Below are 17442 nucleotides of genomic sequence, written 5' to 3' on the forward strand. Positions count from 1 at the left end.
GACATATGGATGTGTTCAGTTAGGGACCAGTAACAATACTGTAAAGTTTCATGCACTTTGGACTGAATTAAAGCACGTTTAAAGCACGTTTAATGCAACTTCCTGTTTCATGGCGCGTCAAAAAAACTGTCAGGGGCCAGCAGACCCACGCCACATCGACGAAAAGTCAACAAAAAATATGCTTATGTTCATCAAGTGTTCAACTACCTAATTCCATAGTTTTTAAAGTCAATCTCATAGGTTTAATGCCTTAAAAAAAATGGATGATTAATTCCAATTTTCTCCAATTTTCTCCAATTTTCACACTTTTAATCAAAATAGCAGACTTCCTGTTGGGTTTAGAATATGGCTCCAAGAGACTTTTTTGTGCGTCCTGGGATGTTACATGTACGTGACATATTTCCAGATTTTTAGACGCAACGGGCTTCAGGGGCTGGTCCGTAGAAAATCCGTAGGTGGCGCTATAGAGCCATTTTGCCACGCCCGTGCTCGAGGCCCTGATACATTACAATTTTCGGGCAAACGAATCTTTCCGCCAATTTTCAGAACTTTTCCGGCATGTTTAGGCATGCGTAGGATTTTCTAAAGATCCTGACAAATAATAATAATAATAATAATAATAATTAAAGCTGCAAGCAGCGTTGAACGGGCCCTCGCAATCCACGCTTGTCGGCGTCCGGCAAGGACGGGGTCACCGCAGCTCTCAGGGGATACAGTGGAGTAACAATGCACCGTGGCACGATAGCTAACAGTTGTCCAATGAGAGGCAAAGTCTTCTTGCTTCAAGGATTTATTTTGTCACTAAATTTATGTACATATACAACTAGCCCCCCTCTGAGTTTACCAGTCTATATTTTTATTTTTATTTCATTTTATTTCTCTGTGTACATTACACTTATATTGCTTACCTTGTGTGCAAACTACTGTTTACTGTAGTAGTACTTATATATATTTTTATTTACTTCTGGCTGCAGGTACAACAATACATTTCACTGTGCATTGTACTATGTATAACTGTGCATGTGATGAATAAAACCTATCCATCTATCTAGCTATCTATCTATCTATCTACCTACCTACATATCTACCTACCTATCTATCTATCTATCTATCTATCTATCTGCCTGTACATCTATCTACCTATCTACCTGTACATCTATCTATCTATCTATCTATCTATCTATCTATCTACCTATCTATCTATCTATAACAACGACGGTTAATCTCCGCTAGCTTAATGCTAATGTACAATGGGAAACACCATAGACAGGCTAACGGAACTAGCATCGCCATAGCGGCGGCAACACCAAACTCTTTTGAATGTATTCTCTCTGTGGCATCAACAAACAGTTGTATAATTATTCTCTCTGTGCCATCAAAGTATGTTAAAACAGCCTCACCAATCATTAGAAGTTTAACCAACACACACACACACTGACATTCAGCCAGCAGAGAGAAATGATTTGGCTCCATCTGCTGGACAAAGCAGCGAACTACGTGTGCACTGATGATGAAATGAGGGAGAAAGAGCAACTTTTCACTTTCACTACCATAAAAGGCCCTAAAGTTTAACGAAAACTCACAATCTTCGCAGGGAGTGACCATGAAGATCATAAGTATGTCGTGATAACATCTGAAGACAATAAAAATCAGCCCGACAGGAATGGCAGCTCATACAACAGACTCTATTTAAAATCAGACATTTCCTGCCCACAATAGGTGGCGCTACAATAATTGCATGAATATTGACATATGGATGTGTTCAGTTAGGGACCAGTAACAATACTGTAAAGTTTCATGCACTTTGGACTGAATTAAAGCACGTTTAAAGCACGTTTAATGCAACTTCCTGTTTCATGGCGCGTCAAAAAAACTGTCAGGGGCCAGCAGACCCACGCCACATCGACGAAAAGTCAACAAAAAATATGCTTATGTTCATCAAGTGTTCAACTACCTAATTCCATAGTTTTTAAAGTCAATCTCATAGGTTTAATGCCTTAAAAAAAATGGATGATTAATTCCAATTTTCTCCAATTTTCTCCAATTTTCACACTTTTAATCAAAATAGCAGACTTCCTGTTGGGTTTAGAATATGGCTCCAAGAGACTTTTTTGTGCGTCCTGGGATGTTACATGTACGTGACATATTTCCAGATTTTTAGACGCAACGGGCTTCAGGGGCTGGTCCGTAGAAAATCCGTAGGTGGCGCTATAGAGCCATTTTGCCACGCCCGTGCTCGAGGCCCTGATACATTACAATTTTCGGGCAAACGAATCTTTCCGCCAATTTTCAGAACTTTTCCGGCATGTTTAGGCATGCGTAGGATTTTCTAAAGATCCTGACAAATAATAATAATAATAATAATAATAATAAACAGTACGAAAACAATAGGGTCCTTGCACTTCGTGCTCGGGCCCTAATAAACAGTACGAAAACAATAGGGTCCTTGCACTTCGTGCTCGGGCCCTAATAATAATAATAATAAACAGTACGAAAACAATAGGGTCCTTGCACTTCGTGCTCGGGCCCTAATAAGAGAGGGCGGCACAGTGGAAAGGTGGTTAGCACTGATGCCTCACAGTGAGAAGGTCCCCGGTTCGAATCCATGGGCTGACTGGGCCTTTCTGCGTGGAGTTTGCATGTTCGCCCTGGGTCGGAGTCGGTACCCCGGCTTCCTCCCACCATTAGGTTAATTGGTGATTCTAAATTGGCCATAGGTGTGCATGTGAGTGTGAATGGTTGTCTGTCTCTCTCTGTCAGAATTAATATATTGTTCTCAGAATCATCTTTTAAAAAGAATACCAAATTTAAAAGCAATTATTCAGAAACTGGACAAATGTTTTGTTCTCAAATCATATTTTTTCAAGAAACATTTGTGAGATCTGGAGAAACTTTTTTAAGATGTGACAAAGGTGATAAAAAAGCTTTAAAATGTATATTTTAGTGTTTATTCTTTTTAAGATGGATTCTTTAATGTAAAAAATGTAAAAGACCATTTTTGGAAGGTCCCAAAAAGCATTTCTGACATCCCAGGCATCCTTTTTAAGGCTTTCTGAAGTAGGCAGATTTGCTTTTATTATGACTAAGGCGAAAATACATCTTAACAAATATTAATAATCATTATAGAATTGTTTTCAATATTTAAATAAACATTACAAGGTACATATTTCTGATTATAAATAAGAAATGTTGTTCTTAACATATATTTTCAAACAACTTTTAAAAGCAGCATTGGCTATTACAACATTTAAAATTCATTAAGTGAGATGATGTCATAATTAAAACCTGCAATTGGTTAAACTCTACTAAAATTAAGTATTAATAAAATTAAGTCTTAATTTAAGTTTTTAAGGTATAATGTATTGAAAGTCTCTGGGAAAAACGTGAAATCACAGCTGGTGTTATTTTATAATAGAGTTTATCTTTTTAAATGTTTCTCCGACACATTTTATGACTTTCAAATCCAGCTCTAAAATTTATCTGCGTCCACATGCGGTAGGAAAACCAGTTCTTGCACGCATGAAGCATAAATGCATTGTCCTGTCCTGCCAGTAGATGGGGGCAGTCAGAGTCCCCGGATGGTTGTGAGGAGTCCTGGAAGGTCTTTGGACCACCCCGGATAGTCCTAGAGAGGCTTCCTATTGGTTTGGTAGTAGGTGAGGTGTCATGTGTCCCACGCAGCAGTGAACGCAACAAACTTCTCTCCAAGAAAAGTTAGAGTTTCTAATGATTTGAATCAGTGAGGTCGAATTAAAATGTCTGTGATGTAGAAAAGTGGAGTTCTTGTGTTATTATGAAGAGGACAGACTCTGGAGAGATTTTTGTTTCAGCTCCGTGGATCTCTGTGAGTTTCCGAGTGGTTTAAGTGCCTGGTTTGAGTTTGGGAACTAAAAAAAAACAAAAACAAACAAAAAAAACAGATCATGTCTGATGTGAAGGAAAACGCAGAGCAGCCAGCTGCAAAATTGGAACCAAAGGAATTCTCTGTGAACCCGAGAGCGGTTTGCAACGCGTGTAAACGTTTATACCGGGACCCGAAGATCCTTCCCTGCCTGCACACTTTCTGCTCCGACTGCATCGGCCGGCTGGAGCCGTTTTCCGTGTCTCCGCGCAGCCACCGGGACGGCGGCACGGAGGTAGGAGGAGGAAGCGGCGAGGCGGCGGAGGCGGACGGACACGCCGTCACGGTCACGGTGCTTTGCCCCGAGTGTGACTCCGAGGTGGACGTCCCTCCGTCGGGGCCGGCCGGGCTGAGCACCGACCACCTGGCGCTGGACGAAGTTTTCCTGGAGACTCTGGTGACGGACGGCCCGCTGGGATGCGACCTGTGCGGGGAGGGAGGCGCTGAGAGCCGCTGTGAGGTGTGCTGCGTCAACCTATGCGAGTTCTGCTGCCAGGCACATAGGTATGTTTATATTATATTATATTATATTATATTATATTAATGTTTTCTTGTTTCTTCGACTGTGAAGTTTGTTTAGTTTCTTCATTAAATTATTTCCATTTGATTATAAATTTTGAACAATAAAACTAGATTTCTTCTCCAATAACATCAGACATCCACTAAAAATAACTCATCCAGTAACGACAAAAAAAAAGCCCTTGTGTTTATTAAAGTTACAGAAAAATAAGTATTTCAATAATATACTGTGTTATAGATTAGGTTCAGTTTCTGTTTTTGTGATTTTACTCCATTGATGAACAGGTAGGAACATTGTTTTCTATTACACTCTCGCTTGCCAGTTCATTACGTACACTCATGAAACCAAATGCAACCTAACTTAACAAACCTGCACTAAATCTTATCTAGCCTACATGAAGTTGTTCAGCATTTGCTGGAAATAACTGAGAGAGCTTTTGATTAAACTGCGTATTCATTGTGGAGGCTATGGTTTGTACTATTGAACTGACACGTGTACCTGTTATTTTGGCAACTCCGTTGTAGTCAGTGGCAGCACCACAAACTACATCCTCCAGAATGATCGTCCAGTTGAGTGACCACCTTTCTGACCCTGTTTCAACATAAACTGAACATTAAAGCAGTCATGAAGCAAAGATTTAGTGCAGGACTGTTGAATTAATGAATGAATTAGTTTTCGCTAGTGTACCTAATAAAGTGGTGCTATTTTTGCTGTGTTAGACTCAGTTTAATTTCTCTTTAGTTCTTTTCTATTCATCAGAGAATGGACATGGGTCTTCTGAGGGTGTCCTGTGGTGTCTGGCAACACAATGTTGTTAGTGGGCGGGGGGGAACTTTGAGGGGAGGGGCCTCTGTGGATCATCCCACAGATACTTGATCAGTTTGGGATCTAGGGAATTTGGAGGCCAGGTCAACACCTTGTGCTGTTTTTCATGTCAGTGGTCATAATGTTGTGGGTGATCGATGTAAGCATGGTGTTTCTGATTTCTGCTGTCACTGATTCAGGTTAGGTCTTTGTGAAGTTGTATTCTGAGATTTGAGAATCTTTATTGTGACGTCTTGACATGTGAATATCTGTTCTACGTACTTCAGGCGCCAGAAGAGAACGGCGTCCCACTCCATTCAGTCTCTGGAGGAGCTGAAGTCTCGCGGTCGTCTCTGCCGCCCCGTCCTCTGCTGCCTCCACCCGGGACAGGAGGTCCGGCTCTTCTGCCAGCCGTGCGACCTGCCTGTCTGCCTGGAGTGCGCCGCCACGCTGCACCGCGACCACCGCTGCTGCCCTGCCCACAATGTCATCGATCGCCACGGAGACCGCATCCGAGAGCTGGTCGCCGCGCGCCTGCGACCTCGGCTGGAGCGGCTGGAGGAGTCACTGCAGAAGGTGAACACAGTCAACATTTAACATATGTTGACATATACATCTAACCTCTCTGGTGTTGTTTAGCCTCATGCTACTTCCACATAATGTAATATCTTCCAAACTCTGCTCCAGGTGGACGCATCTCAGGAGAGTCTGCAGGCCCGAGTGGAGGCCACAGCCAATGAGGTGAGGGCGTTTGCTCGAGGCTATGCCAGCGCCGTGGAAGCTCACTGCCTGTCTCTGCTGCGTCGCCTTGAGGAGCTCCGTGTCCAACGGAGGTATGAAACAATCAACACTGATTCTGTCTCTAAAGGCTAAGTCATATTATGACTAATGTTCAGGGAAGGGATCAAGATAGCTCATGTGCTACATACTGTGCCTTGCAGACGTGTATAACCTGTATAAAAACATGCAACTACTGAGTATAGTATTTTCAGGATACTCAAAGAAACCCTCATAAACTTGAGGATGTTTTTTTAGGAAACACTCTCATCTTCTTCTCCACATCATGTGCATCATGTCTATTCTCCAGGAACCACCTCCACCTGCAGAGGGCACAGCTGCAGCAGGCCCTGCTGGACGTCCGAGGCAGCGTGGAGTTCGCGGAGCGGCTGCTGAGCTGCGGGTCCCATACAGAGATCCTCAGCGCCAAGGGAGTGACCCTGAGACGGCTGACCAGCCTGGCAGAGAGCGGTTACGACCCCCACCCGGCAGCGGTCGCCCCTGACGATGGCAGCAGCATTTGTTTTATGCCCAGGGAGCCGGCGGGGGAGGTGGAGGGTTACCCGGTGATTGGGGTCATCAACTCTAAAACGGTGGACGTCAGCAGATGCACCGTCGAAGGAGAAGGTAAACCCTCAGTGAAACAATGTTCTGGTAATGGGTTATTTTATATTTAGGACCAACTCTTGAAGTTCAGTCAGTTCCTCAGTCAGTTCAGTTGTCCTAAGCTAGTAACACACAGAGTTGACTGTGGACGTGACAACTTCTGTTTAAGTCCATTTTCTTGTGACAGTTCAGTATTCTGCTGGGAAACTTCTGGACCTGGCATTCATTCGTGTGGATGTTACTTAGACATGTAGCACCCACCTAGATCAGACCAGACACCCCCACCCCATAGCAATGACACTCCTTGATGGCAGCAGCCATCCCCAGCAGGATGCAGCGACAAATACACTTTAGGAACAACTAAAAAAACATAAAGAACAGCACAAGGTGTTGACCTGGCCTCCAAATTCACTAGATCCCAAACTGATCAAGTATCAAGTACCCCCCGACTAACAACATCCTGTTGCCAGACACCACAGGATACCCTCAGAAGGCCCATGTCCATTCTCTGATGAGTCACCACAAGGGAGACCTACACAATCTTAGGAAGGTGGTCGTAATGTTATGCCTGATTGGTGTATGTGCCAGCTGGCAGGTATCTTAAACTTTAATTTATAGCTGCAGGAGTATAAACCAAACTTAAGTCTTTGTGGTGCGTTCAAGTGCCGCGCCTCGAGGCGACGTCTCATTCGGCCTTTGTTGCTGGTGGTTCTTTGATGTCGGCCTTCAGTCTGAGAGTTAGAGAAGTTTGCAAGTACAGAGAGACGTAATGACAAATCATTGGTCTTGAAGAATGTCAGAGAATGTCTTCATGTGTATCATTTAAATCAGTGCTCTGCTTCACATTTTTTTAATGGGCATACCTTTCAGTTTGGAGGGTTTAAAGCGAAAGGGAGTGGGGGGCGCAGTGTAGTCTGAGTCCCCCCCCCGCTCCGGATAAAGACTGTTATTACTTCTCTGGGAGCTTTGGCTAAAACTAAGAAATTCCTTCGGGGCTGCAGGAATGTAGAAGTGACTCAACAAGCCTGCAGGCAGCGAACCGAGGTGATGTTTACACACAAACAGAGCGGAGACGGGACAAGGTGAGGAGGAGTTTTCAACGGGACATTTTACCATGACTCTCTAGTTCTGAAAACATACACCAGTCAGGCATAACATTATGACCACCTTCCTAATATTGTGCAGGTCTCCCTTGTGCCTCCAAAATGACTCATCAGAGAATGGACATGGACCTTCTGAGGGTGTCCTGTGGTGTCTGGCAACAGGATGTTGTTAGTGGGAGCCTTTGAGGGGAGGGGCCTCCGTGGATCATCCCACAGATACTTGATCAGTTTGGGATCTAGTGAATTTGGAGGCCAGGTCAACACCTTGTGCTGTTCTTCATGTTTTTTTTTTTGTTGTTCCTAAAGTGTTTTTGTGGCTGCATCCTGCTGGGGATGGCTGCTGTCATCAAGGAGTGTCATTGCTATGGGGTGGGGGTGCCTGGTCTGGTCTAGGTGGGTGCTACATGTCTAAGTAACATCCACACCAATGAATGCCAGGTCCAAAAGTTTCCCAGCAGAACATTGAATTGTCACAAGATGGTCAATTTTATCTGCGTGGTCAGTGGTTTTAATGTTGTGGCTGACTGGTGTACATGCCCCACCATTCACATCCTTCCAACACAAACAAATGCATCCGTTGTAAATTTGTAGCAGCTTTTCTTTTTTTTTGTCTCCGTCTGAAAGCTGAGATTAAAGTTGTGTTTACTCGTCTGGGAAACTGAAAACCAAAGCAAACACAGACTTCTGTGCCGAGTCTTGTCGGTGTCAAAGAGCCAGGGCACTGTACTGTGCTAATGTTTGCTAAAAGGTCAGCCTGCCATGTGTTGTGTGTATTAGAGTGTGTGTGTATAGAAGACTTTTCCCTGAGATAGTGTTTCAGTTCGTCCAAACTTCTTCTTTTTTTCTAAGCTGTTTGTCTCTCCCCAGTTAACTTCCATCAGCTTAACTCTCATTTAAAGGGTCGGATCAGGACCAGATTTCAGTGCTGGCTGTGAGTAAGAAAGTGGAACTCGCAGAGACTTAGCGACGATTATCCCCTCTCGTGTGATAAGAGGGCTTGGAGTGGACGGCGAGTGTGTGCAGCGCAGGTGAACTGTCGGGCCAGAACAGCTGCGTCTGTGGCGGCGACAGCTGCCGCCATCTCGGCTTAGCGAGACGTAGCGAGCATAAACTCGGAGATAATGCACGCCCATTAGCGGCAGCAGTGATAGCAGTAATGCTCCAGGTTGTTAGTAATTGTCGCCGGAGTGGATTAGCAATGCAGAATCTCGTGTTTAAGTAAAAAGAGTTGGAAACATTGTGAATTCCACAAATAAATCCTTTATTATTGTAATATTTTAATTAAGGTCACAAGTAATGGCTGTTTGATAGTTTATTTCTGTTAATGAAGTTACTAAAATGTTAAAAAATGCACATTACAGCCTGAAACTGGTTGTTTTGCCTGACCAATGCAATTTGAAATATATAAAATAAGGAGAAGAAGCATATTGCTGCCTTTTGAGAATAAGATTTTGCCTTAATTTGAAACCGCAAACAAGTGTCCGAAAGCTGAAAGACTTGAGTTTTTATCCTTCACAACTGCAGACGGGTCACTCTGCTAAAAGAGAAGCATATATATGACATTACAGTAACCACTCACATCTCCCTGGAGCTACCTGAACAGTATTCGGTGAAACCCCAGTGTTGGAGGGTTTGTTACTGAGCAGCTAATCGACTCCGACAGGGAAATCCAAAGAAGCATTAATCATGGACGGGAACACAAATGATGTTGGCTTTAGCGCCACGACAACAGCTGACGAATGTCTGGAGCACAGCAGAGCAGAGCAGAGCAAGTAAATTAAACTCTAAATGGTGACGCAAGGGTTTGAAAAACTCTGGTCAGCAACCCCCCATACGGTCGGGAGGAACGAAAGCGACTTACGTAAGCACTCAGTGGGGGGCGGGGGCTCTAGACAAATGTCCAAGTGTCTTCATTTAGTGGTGTGTCTGGATGATGGAGTTTCTTCTTTTATGTGAACGTGTTTGTCCTTCTCAAACATCTTTTCTCGCCAGTCGTCTGTGCTGCAGATATTTTTACTTTGACATGTGCTGACGTTGCTTTCTTGTGACAGTCAGAGGTCGGTCCTCCACTGTGTTTCCTTGAATGCACTCGTACATGTGTTGGCCCATACACATGATTGCCAGTTCGTTCGTACACTCGTGAACGCATTTTAAATTCACCGTCCTGCACTAAATCTCATCTTAATGAAGGTTCTGGTATTCAACATCAGTTCCAAATAACCAAGAGAGCTGTTGATTCAACGGGGTTTTCATTTTGGAGGCTGAGGTTTGTTGTACTGTTGAATTTTATATTGTGTTCTACTGATACATGTATCTAATATTTTGGCCATTGTAGGCAGTGGACTAGGATAAATAGCAGTTTAACAGCGCTACAAACCGCATCCTGCAAAATAATCACACAGTTGAAGTTGTTGGATTTAATGCTGGACTCTTATATTAGAATGCATTTGTTTTTTTTTACTTGTGTACCTAATGTTTTGGCAAGTGAGTGTTAATTGGCACTGTGAACTGGTTTATTTATGCAGAGATGATTTAAAAATCTGTAATTTAGGGACAGTTTTAGGCAATTCAAATTTGCAGACACACATTGCAGTTCCTCAAGTGGCCACTAGAGGCTGGCTTCAAAAGTGAGTCATTCCCCATGGGCAGTCCAGGATGAAAGAACATTGAATTGTCAGAAGATGGCCATAACTTCTCCTGTCAGTGGTCATAATGTTATGGTGCAAAACTCTGCACTATCAGTTCACTTTCCTCATTTCAATATGATAGTATGCAAAGTGACAGCCATAAAGAAACATGTTGTTGTTTTTTTATTTCACTAATACATAATAACCAATGCAGCAGATTAGTAGCAACTGTTGAGTGTTTTATTTAAGCATTGCACTCTTTGGGCCTCGGGACAACCTTCTGACCTTTAACTCTCCGTGGTCGCAGGTCTGCAGCGGGGCAGGGAGGGCCAGCTGGGTCGCTTCACCCTGGTGTGCCGGGACTCGACCGGAGAGCAGATGTCACGAGGCGGAGAGCACGTCCTCGTCAGCATCGTCCACAAGGAGAAGAAGAACTGGTGGGAGCATTTTTATTAACCTTCCTTCTGATCCCGCGAGTCATTCAAAAAGCAGAGATTGAAACGCTGATTGCAGCCAAAATGATTCTATGCGGTGACCATTTGTGCCGGTTAATAAGACATTTTCTGGTGTTGTGGTGAGATTTTATCCTCTCGGTGCAGGGAGTGTATATGGCTGCAGTTTTTCCCCGTGTGCCACGCACCTGTTCAGAGCAGGTCAATAGAGCACTGCACGCCTGTGTACGGAGCTATTTTTGTCCTGACTTTGTAGGAGGAGTCTCAGCCTTATTGACCAGGGCAAGTTATTCTGAATATGGAAACACAAGCTACATTTTCATGGACTAATATTTGTTCTGTCTGACCGAGATTATTCTGATCAGAGAATCCAGTTTAGCTGTTTACATGGGTGCTAAATAAAATGATCTGACAAAAAGCACGTGTTTACATGGCCTAAAACACCAATCATAATGGAACTTTATTGACAAAGTGGTGTCAAATCTGCCAGAAATGTAACAGAAGAAGAACGTTTTCCTCCAGTTTTATTTCCAACATTGATTGATTTAGTATCAGAATCAGCTTTATTGACCAAGTATGTGTGCACATACAAGGGATTTGACTCCTGTAACTTTTGCTCTCTGCAGATATATACAACGGTCCAGGAGTTTGTACAGAGAGTTTATACAATTAATGCAGAGTTATTTGTTATTGTGAATGGAGTTCATCAGAGCGACAGCCTGGGGGAAGAAACTGTCCTTGTGGCAGGTGGTTTTGGCGTATAGTGCTCTGTAACGCCAGCCTGAGGGGAGGAGTCTGAACAGATTGTGTCCCGGGTGTGAGGGGTCTGTGGAGATTTTACTGACCCACTTCCTGACCCTGGGCCGGTACAGGTCCTGGATGGAGGGAAGGTCAGTACCAATGATCTTCTTTACAGACCTGATTGTCCTCTGCAGTCTGTCCCTGTCATGTCTGGTGGCAGATCCAAACCAGACCGTGATGGACGTGGTCAGGACAGACTGGATTATTGCAGTGTAGAAGATGATCAGCAGCTCCTGAGGCAGGTTGAACTTCCTGAGCTGACGTAGGAAGTACAATCTCTGCTGGGCCTTCTTCCGTACAGTGTCTATGTGGGGGGTCCACTTCAGGTCCCATGAGACTGTGGACCCTAGGAACCTGAATGAGTCTACTGCAGGGACTGTTCTGTTGAGGATTGTGAGATGAGGGGTTGGATGGGGGGCTCTTCCTGAAGTCCACTGTCATCTCCACAGTTTTGAGCGGGTTTAGCTCCAGGTGGTTCTGATTGCACCAGAGGACCAGCTGTTCCACTTCCCTTCTATATGCAGACTCATCACCGTCCCGGATGAGTCCAATGACGGTGGTGTCGTCTGCAAATTTCAGGAGTTTCACAGAAGGGCCCCCTGAGGTGCAGTCACTTAAATATTTAGTAGAAGAAGATTGCCAAGATGGAGCCATGGGTTTTAATTGTTGCTGACTTCATTGATTCCAGCTTTGTCCACCTTTTAAAAAAACACTTGTTTAAACAACTGGCTGTTTTACTACCTCCATGTTTCTGTCCCACCTGGAAACTTCCGTCTTTTCTGATTGAGGTGGTCACATGAGGCACTTTTAGTCTGATTGGGCTTATCACTGCAATAGTAGTGTCCATGTAAACTCAGCATGTGTCAGGAAGACTAATGTCCTCATAAACAACAGCTTGCATGTACCAAAAGCCTTTTTAGTTAATTAGCTGTTCCACATAAAGCTGAAGGCAGCTTGTTATTTGAGCGATGTGAGTCGTTAAACTGCGGCTACCTCGACAACATGTTCTTCTCAAAAGCCGTTAAACTTGCTGATTGTTAAATAAATCTGATCGTTGCGGGAACAGTATGTTAAGGTTTGCCCTTTTTTCTGTGAGCAAAAACCTTAAGGACGCTAAAATGAACAGCTGTTGTTACTGTAGGATTTGTTGTAAATGGAAAGAATATCGAGATCATAGGTTTTCAGTAGCTTTAGTAGCCAGTGACAAGATATATATATGATTATATCGACACAACTAACGCAAAATGATGATCGGTAACGAGATAATTTAATTTTTCTTCCTTCAGCACAGTCGAGGCGACAGTTGCTGACAACAGCGACGGATCCTACGGTGTTTCGTACACACCTGAAGAGCCAGGATCCTACTCTGTGTGGGTTTGTGTCAAGGCCCAACATATCAAGGTACACAACTACTGTGACAATTGTTGTGTGTAAGATTTGTCTCCCCCTATTGGCAGTGAGAGTAATTACACCAACACTGCCTCCATTTCTGTCAAAAGCTTTAATTTTTTTTATCTGCTGCATCAGAAACTTTTCTTGGATGCTTCTCAAATTGCATTAAATGGTTTTCTGAAGGCCAGAGACACCGAATTCATTGAACCTTGGTTACATTTATAACCCTGGTTTCCATGCAGTAGGCTCCATGGTACCGTTGCTCCCATCTTCAGCCCTGGAACACATAAGATAAGATAAGATAAGATAAGATAAGATAGTAGTTAAGTGGTAATAGCCTCACAGCAGCAGGAAGCAGTGTGAATGTTAAAACAGTGAAAGGTGGAGAAGCTCACGACGGAAATCACTGTGGAAACGCTCCCCTTTTGCCGAGAAAATGTCTCCAACAGCTCAGATGCTGAATTTATCTTCTACAAAGTGTAAAAGATTGTTTGACATCCTGATTTATATAGTTTATTTATTGTACAGTCAGTTACATGTGTCATTGAATTATGTCCAGTAAGATTTACCTGTCTCCTAGTTACATTTGTAACTCCGGCTTCTATGCAACACGTTCCACCCTACCGTTGCTATTCAGCCCTGTTATTTCTGGTGGACGTAAAATCGGCGACTAACATTGGACCAGAATTAAATCTCTTGCTCATTTAACAGCTACTGACTAGCTTAATCGCCACTGTCTGAACTCTGCTTCATATGTTTCTTATGTAAAGGATTGTTTGTTTATATTTTCTATATTCTCTTCCTGCAGGGTTCTCCGTTCATTCTGAACGTGAAGAGGAAGCCGAGGCGTCACAGCGGGACGTTTCATTGCTGCTCCTTCTGCTCCAGTGGAGGAGCCAAAGAGGCTCGCTGTGGCTGCCCGGGAACCATGCCAGGTACACAGAGGTCGTCTCCAATATGTCCGCTCACAAGGACAGATTTTACAACGAAGAGAAGTGTTTCCTTACAGACTGAAATTACTATCTACTCCTGTATATAATGATGGATGAACCCTCTCTGATATCACCCATAGATTTCCTCTAAGGTTTTCCATTGGTTTCAGTTTTGAAGCTCAGTGTGATGTCTCTGGCAGTTGCCATCTTGGCTGTGTTTGACTTTACTTAACTCCCAGCTAATTCAAAAATGGTAAAAGGTGGAATATGAGTGAAGTTAAGGCAGGCAGGTGATGACCAGGCAGACAACTAACGACCCATGAAGGCACTTGAAGCATGCACGCCATAAATTATGCATAACTTATCATGTAAACGGATGGTTTTTATAGAAAAATTATCCTCTGCGCAGTTGTCAGGAATGGAGAAATGTTTAGTTCTGCTGTGAAGTTGTACGTTTAAACATGGAAATCAATGGGGATTGATTCGCTTTTAGAAGCAGCATCTAGTGGCCATTTGAGGAACTGCGTTTTTAGGTACTTCCCAGTTGGCTTTATTTTTCAGCTCAGGTCTTATCATTCTAAATAGACTCCAGACTTCAATACGTAAACGTAAAGACTACCGTGAAGGCAACCACCTGCCACTCAAAGCATGCACACCATAAATGATGCATAATTTATCATGTAAAAGGATGTTTTTTATAAAAATGATCCCATGTACAGTTGTCAGGAATGGAGAAATTCACGGTCTATCCTACCAGGCTGTAAAAAATGTTTAGTTCTGCTGTGAAGTTGTTCGTTTAAACATGGAAGTCAATGGGGATTAATTTGCTTGTAGAAGCAGCATCTAGTGGTCATTCCAGGAACTGCAGTTGGTTTTATTTTTCAGCTCTTGCGTTGGTGTAACACATGCAGGTCTTATCATTTTAAATAGACTCCAGTGTAAACCAACTCAGGCTGAAGAGTACACTTCTTTTGCTGCCCGCCTCCCGTTAACGCTCCCTAGAAGGACTGAGAAATCCTAAAATTGCTTCTAATCTCCTGCGTCTGTGTTTCTGATTTCCTACGTCTCTTTCTCATCTCCAGGAGGATTTAAAGGCTGCGGCCACGGTCATAAAGGACATCCAGGGAAGCCCCACTGGTCTTGCTGTGGCAGCACAGTGGAGCAGTCGGAGTGTTTGCCTCAGAGCGTGCTGGCTGCAGTTTCCCCTCGCGGCCACCTGCGAACTGTTGAGCTCTGAGGAGACGCAGAAATGAGACCTGTCCGGATGATGCAAGTTCATAAAAGACGGCTGCAACTTTAAAGGTTGGAGCAGCGGGAGAATAACGTTCGGGTTGCAGGGAAAGACAAACTGAAGACACAGTTTGGTAACTCGCGACCTAATTGTGATACAGTAGCTTCCAGCTTCCTATTAGAGACTAACAAGGAAGACAAACACCAAAGTGTCAGCTCAAAGCCTCCAATCTGTGCGGTGAAGTGCCTTTTCTTTTTGTCAAGCTCTGCCTACTTAAGATAAGACGGAGGAGGAAGAAAAGCAGCTTGTGTCTCCTCCTAAATCAAACAAATAAAAACCTCGCTGCAGAGAGAAGAGACAGTTTAGTCTCAAATTTCTTTCACCATCTTATTTTTTTTAACCTTTAAGATCCTGTTCATTTCCAAGGTGCTAAAATCTATAATTTACAATTCATTTTATATTTATATCTTTCATTCAGAATAATTAATCTGTGAAAGCTAGTTCCTCAAGCTAGTTCCTACTTCCTCCCTTAAAATATTATGCAATAATTTCAATGCAGTGTATCTGTTACCACAATTAAGAAGAAGTCTAGCACGGTATGAAAATATACAACAGTAGACTAGCTATGTATAAAAGTGAGTGAGTGACCTGTAGTATTAGCAGTAATGCAAATAATGCACTGTGTAGGATTAGTAATAGCGCAAATAGACTGAAAATATCTTCACATACTGTGCTCTTATTGTTTTTTTATGCTCACACTGGTACTTATTGTACATTAATGGTAAAAATATAGGTAATTAATGTGCCTTTTACTGAAATATATAGACGTATTAACCACTGAGTTACTTCTTTGTGTGGAATGATTACCAAATATGTTCATAGTTACCTCCTACACATCTGTTTGTGGTACTAACTGCTGGTAAATACATGTGTTTACAAAGCTACTGATTGTATTCGACTGCTGAGTTGATTAATTCATGATAAGTTCTTGTCACTGCTCTGAGTTTTGTTACAATCACTGGTTGTATATTGTTTGAAGATGTTCTTCGTTCGTGAATGAGTCGCTGTGTCGGGACGGGTCCAAGGAAACAGCTCATTCTGAACCTGGATCAAGAGCTGGGATGTCTGTAAACACACAACTTTAAACCTCTTCTGCTTCTTCACTGAAACACAGTTTCTGTCTTATGCTGGCTGTATGTACACCGATCAGGCATAACATTATGACCACCGTCCTAATATTGTGTAGGTCTCATCAGAGAATGGACATGGGCCTTCTGAGGGTGTATTGTGGTGTCTGGCAACAGAATGTCCTTAGCATAGACTGTATATAAATATGTACAATGCGTCCCCACTTCCTTGCATTGCCCAAACTGACGCTATTTTACCCGGGGATACAGGCGGCGCCATCTTGTGAGTTTTGGAGCCAGAGTCAGATCAGTCCGGTTTGGAAGTGGATCCGCGTTACCGATGCCCCGCCCACACTTCCTCCAGACTCATGTTTTTTGTTTAATTAATACTACTCTCTGCTGTACCTTCACCAGTTACAAGGAAATGTTGGATTATACACTGTACTTATTTTGAATTATTTTTTTCCATCTGTCACGGACCCACAGGACAGCTTTACAGTGTGGTTGCCATGGCAACTGGTAGTCACCATTATGTCACATCCTGTTTCTATAGTGTCAGATATTCCTCTGTGGATCACGTTGATTTTACTGAGCTTGTAGAACTATTATCTATGTAAACGTAGCCGCTGTCAGTAGAACAATGGAGAACATCTGCTCTTGATGAGTTTTCTTCTTCTCCTCTGTGCCTTCCAGTGCTGAGGGCTTTGTCTGGTAAACTCTACGACCTCAGCGGTGCAGTCAGCCTCCTCTTCGAATACAAAGTTGTTTCTCTCCGGAGTCTGTGTCACAGCACCAACTTCCAACCAGCCACTTAATGCCTTGGTGTGTTTTCTTTATTCTAGATGTGACTGCTCAGTGTAAGTACCAATACATAATGTATTTTTTTTTAACACACAAACACTTTTCTAATGGTCCAAGATCTTCAAACTCGAACCATGTGAACCTTCAAAATGTTTCCATTACACTCTGCCTCTACTGTATTCATCTGTATGTTAAAGTATTATTATATATATACTGTCTCCTGTACCAAGAAATAAACCTTTATTTGTCAGTTCTCCTTTGCTGCTTCATTGATTTATTGAACTTAACAAACGGGCGACTTTATATTTTGAGTTATGGCTTAAACAAAGAGAAATCTGAGATAGCTGCTCTTCCTCACTTCGAAACTG

At 43.0% G+C, this 17442-nt stretch overlaps 1 protein-coding gene across 1 annotated transcript; it reads left to right on the forward strand.

The window, feature by feature from the left end:
• Nucleotides 1-3780: 3780 nt before the first annotated feature.
• trim45 (tripartite motif containing 45) lies at nucleotides 3781-17248 on the forward strand. The gene is made up of 8 exons (XM_084544685.1): nucleotides 3781-4405; nucleotides 5513-5801; nucleotides 5913-6058; nucleotides 6313-6629; nucleotides 10646-10775; nucleotides 12878-12992; nucleotides 13792-13918; nucleotides 14998-17248. The coding sequence occupies exons 1-8, from the start codon at nucleotides 3924-3926 to the stop codon at nucleotides 15150-15152; spliced, it is 1761 nt and encodes a 586-aa protein (XP_084400811.1). The 5' UTR covers nucleotides 3781-3923; the 3' UTR covers nucleotides 15153-17248.
• The last annotated feature ends 194 nt before the right edge of the window (nucleotides 17249-17442 follow it).

This window comes from Chelon labrosus (genome assembly GCF_963514085.1).
Source record: "Chelon labrosus genome assembly, chromosome: 5".
Taxonomy (NCBI): Eukaryota; Metazoa; Chordata; class Actinopteri; order Mugiliformes; family Mugilidae; genus Chelon; species Chelon labrosus.

Bases quoted from the DNA above. Each gene is read 5' to 3' on its own strand.
- trim45 (XM_084544685.1), top strand. From the start codon at position 3,924: ATGTCTGATGTGAAGGAAAACGCAGAGCAGCCAGCTGCAAAATTGGAA. The intron at 5,802-5,912 runs GTGAACACAGTC...ACTCTGCTCCAG, and splicing joins TGGAGGAGTCACTGCAGAAG to GTGGACGCATCTCAGGAGAG. The intron at 10,776-12,877 runs GTGGGAGCATTT...TTCTTCCTTCAG, and splicing joins CACAAGGAGAAGAAGAACTG to CACAGTCGAGGCGACAGTTG.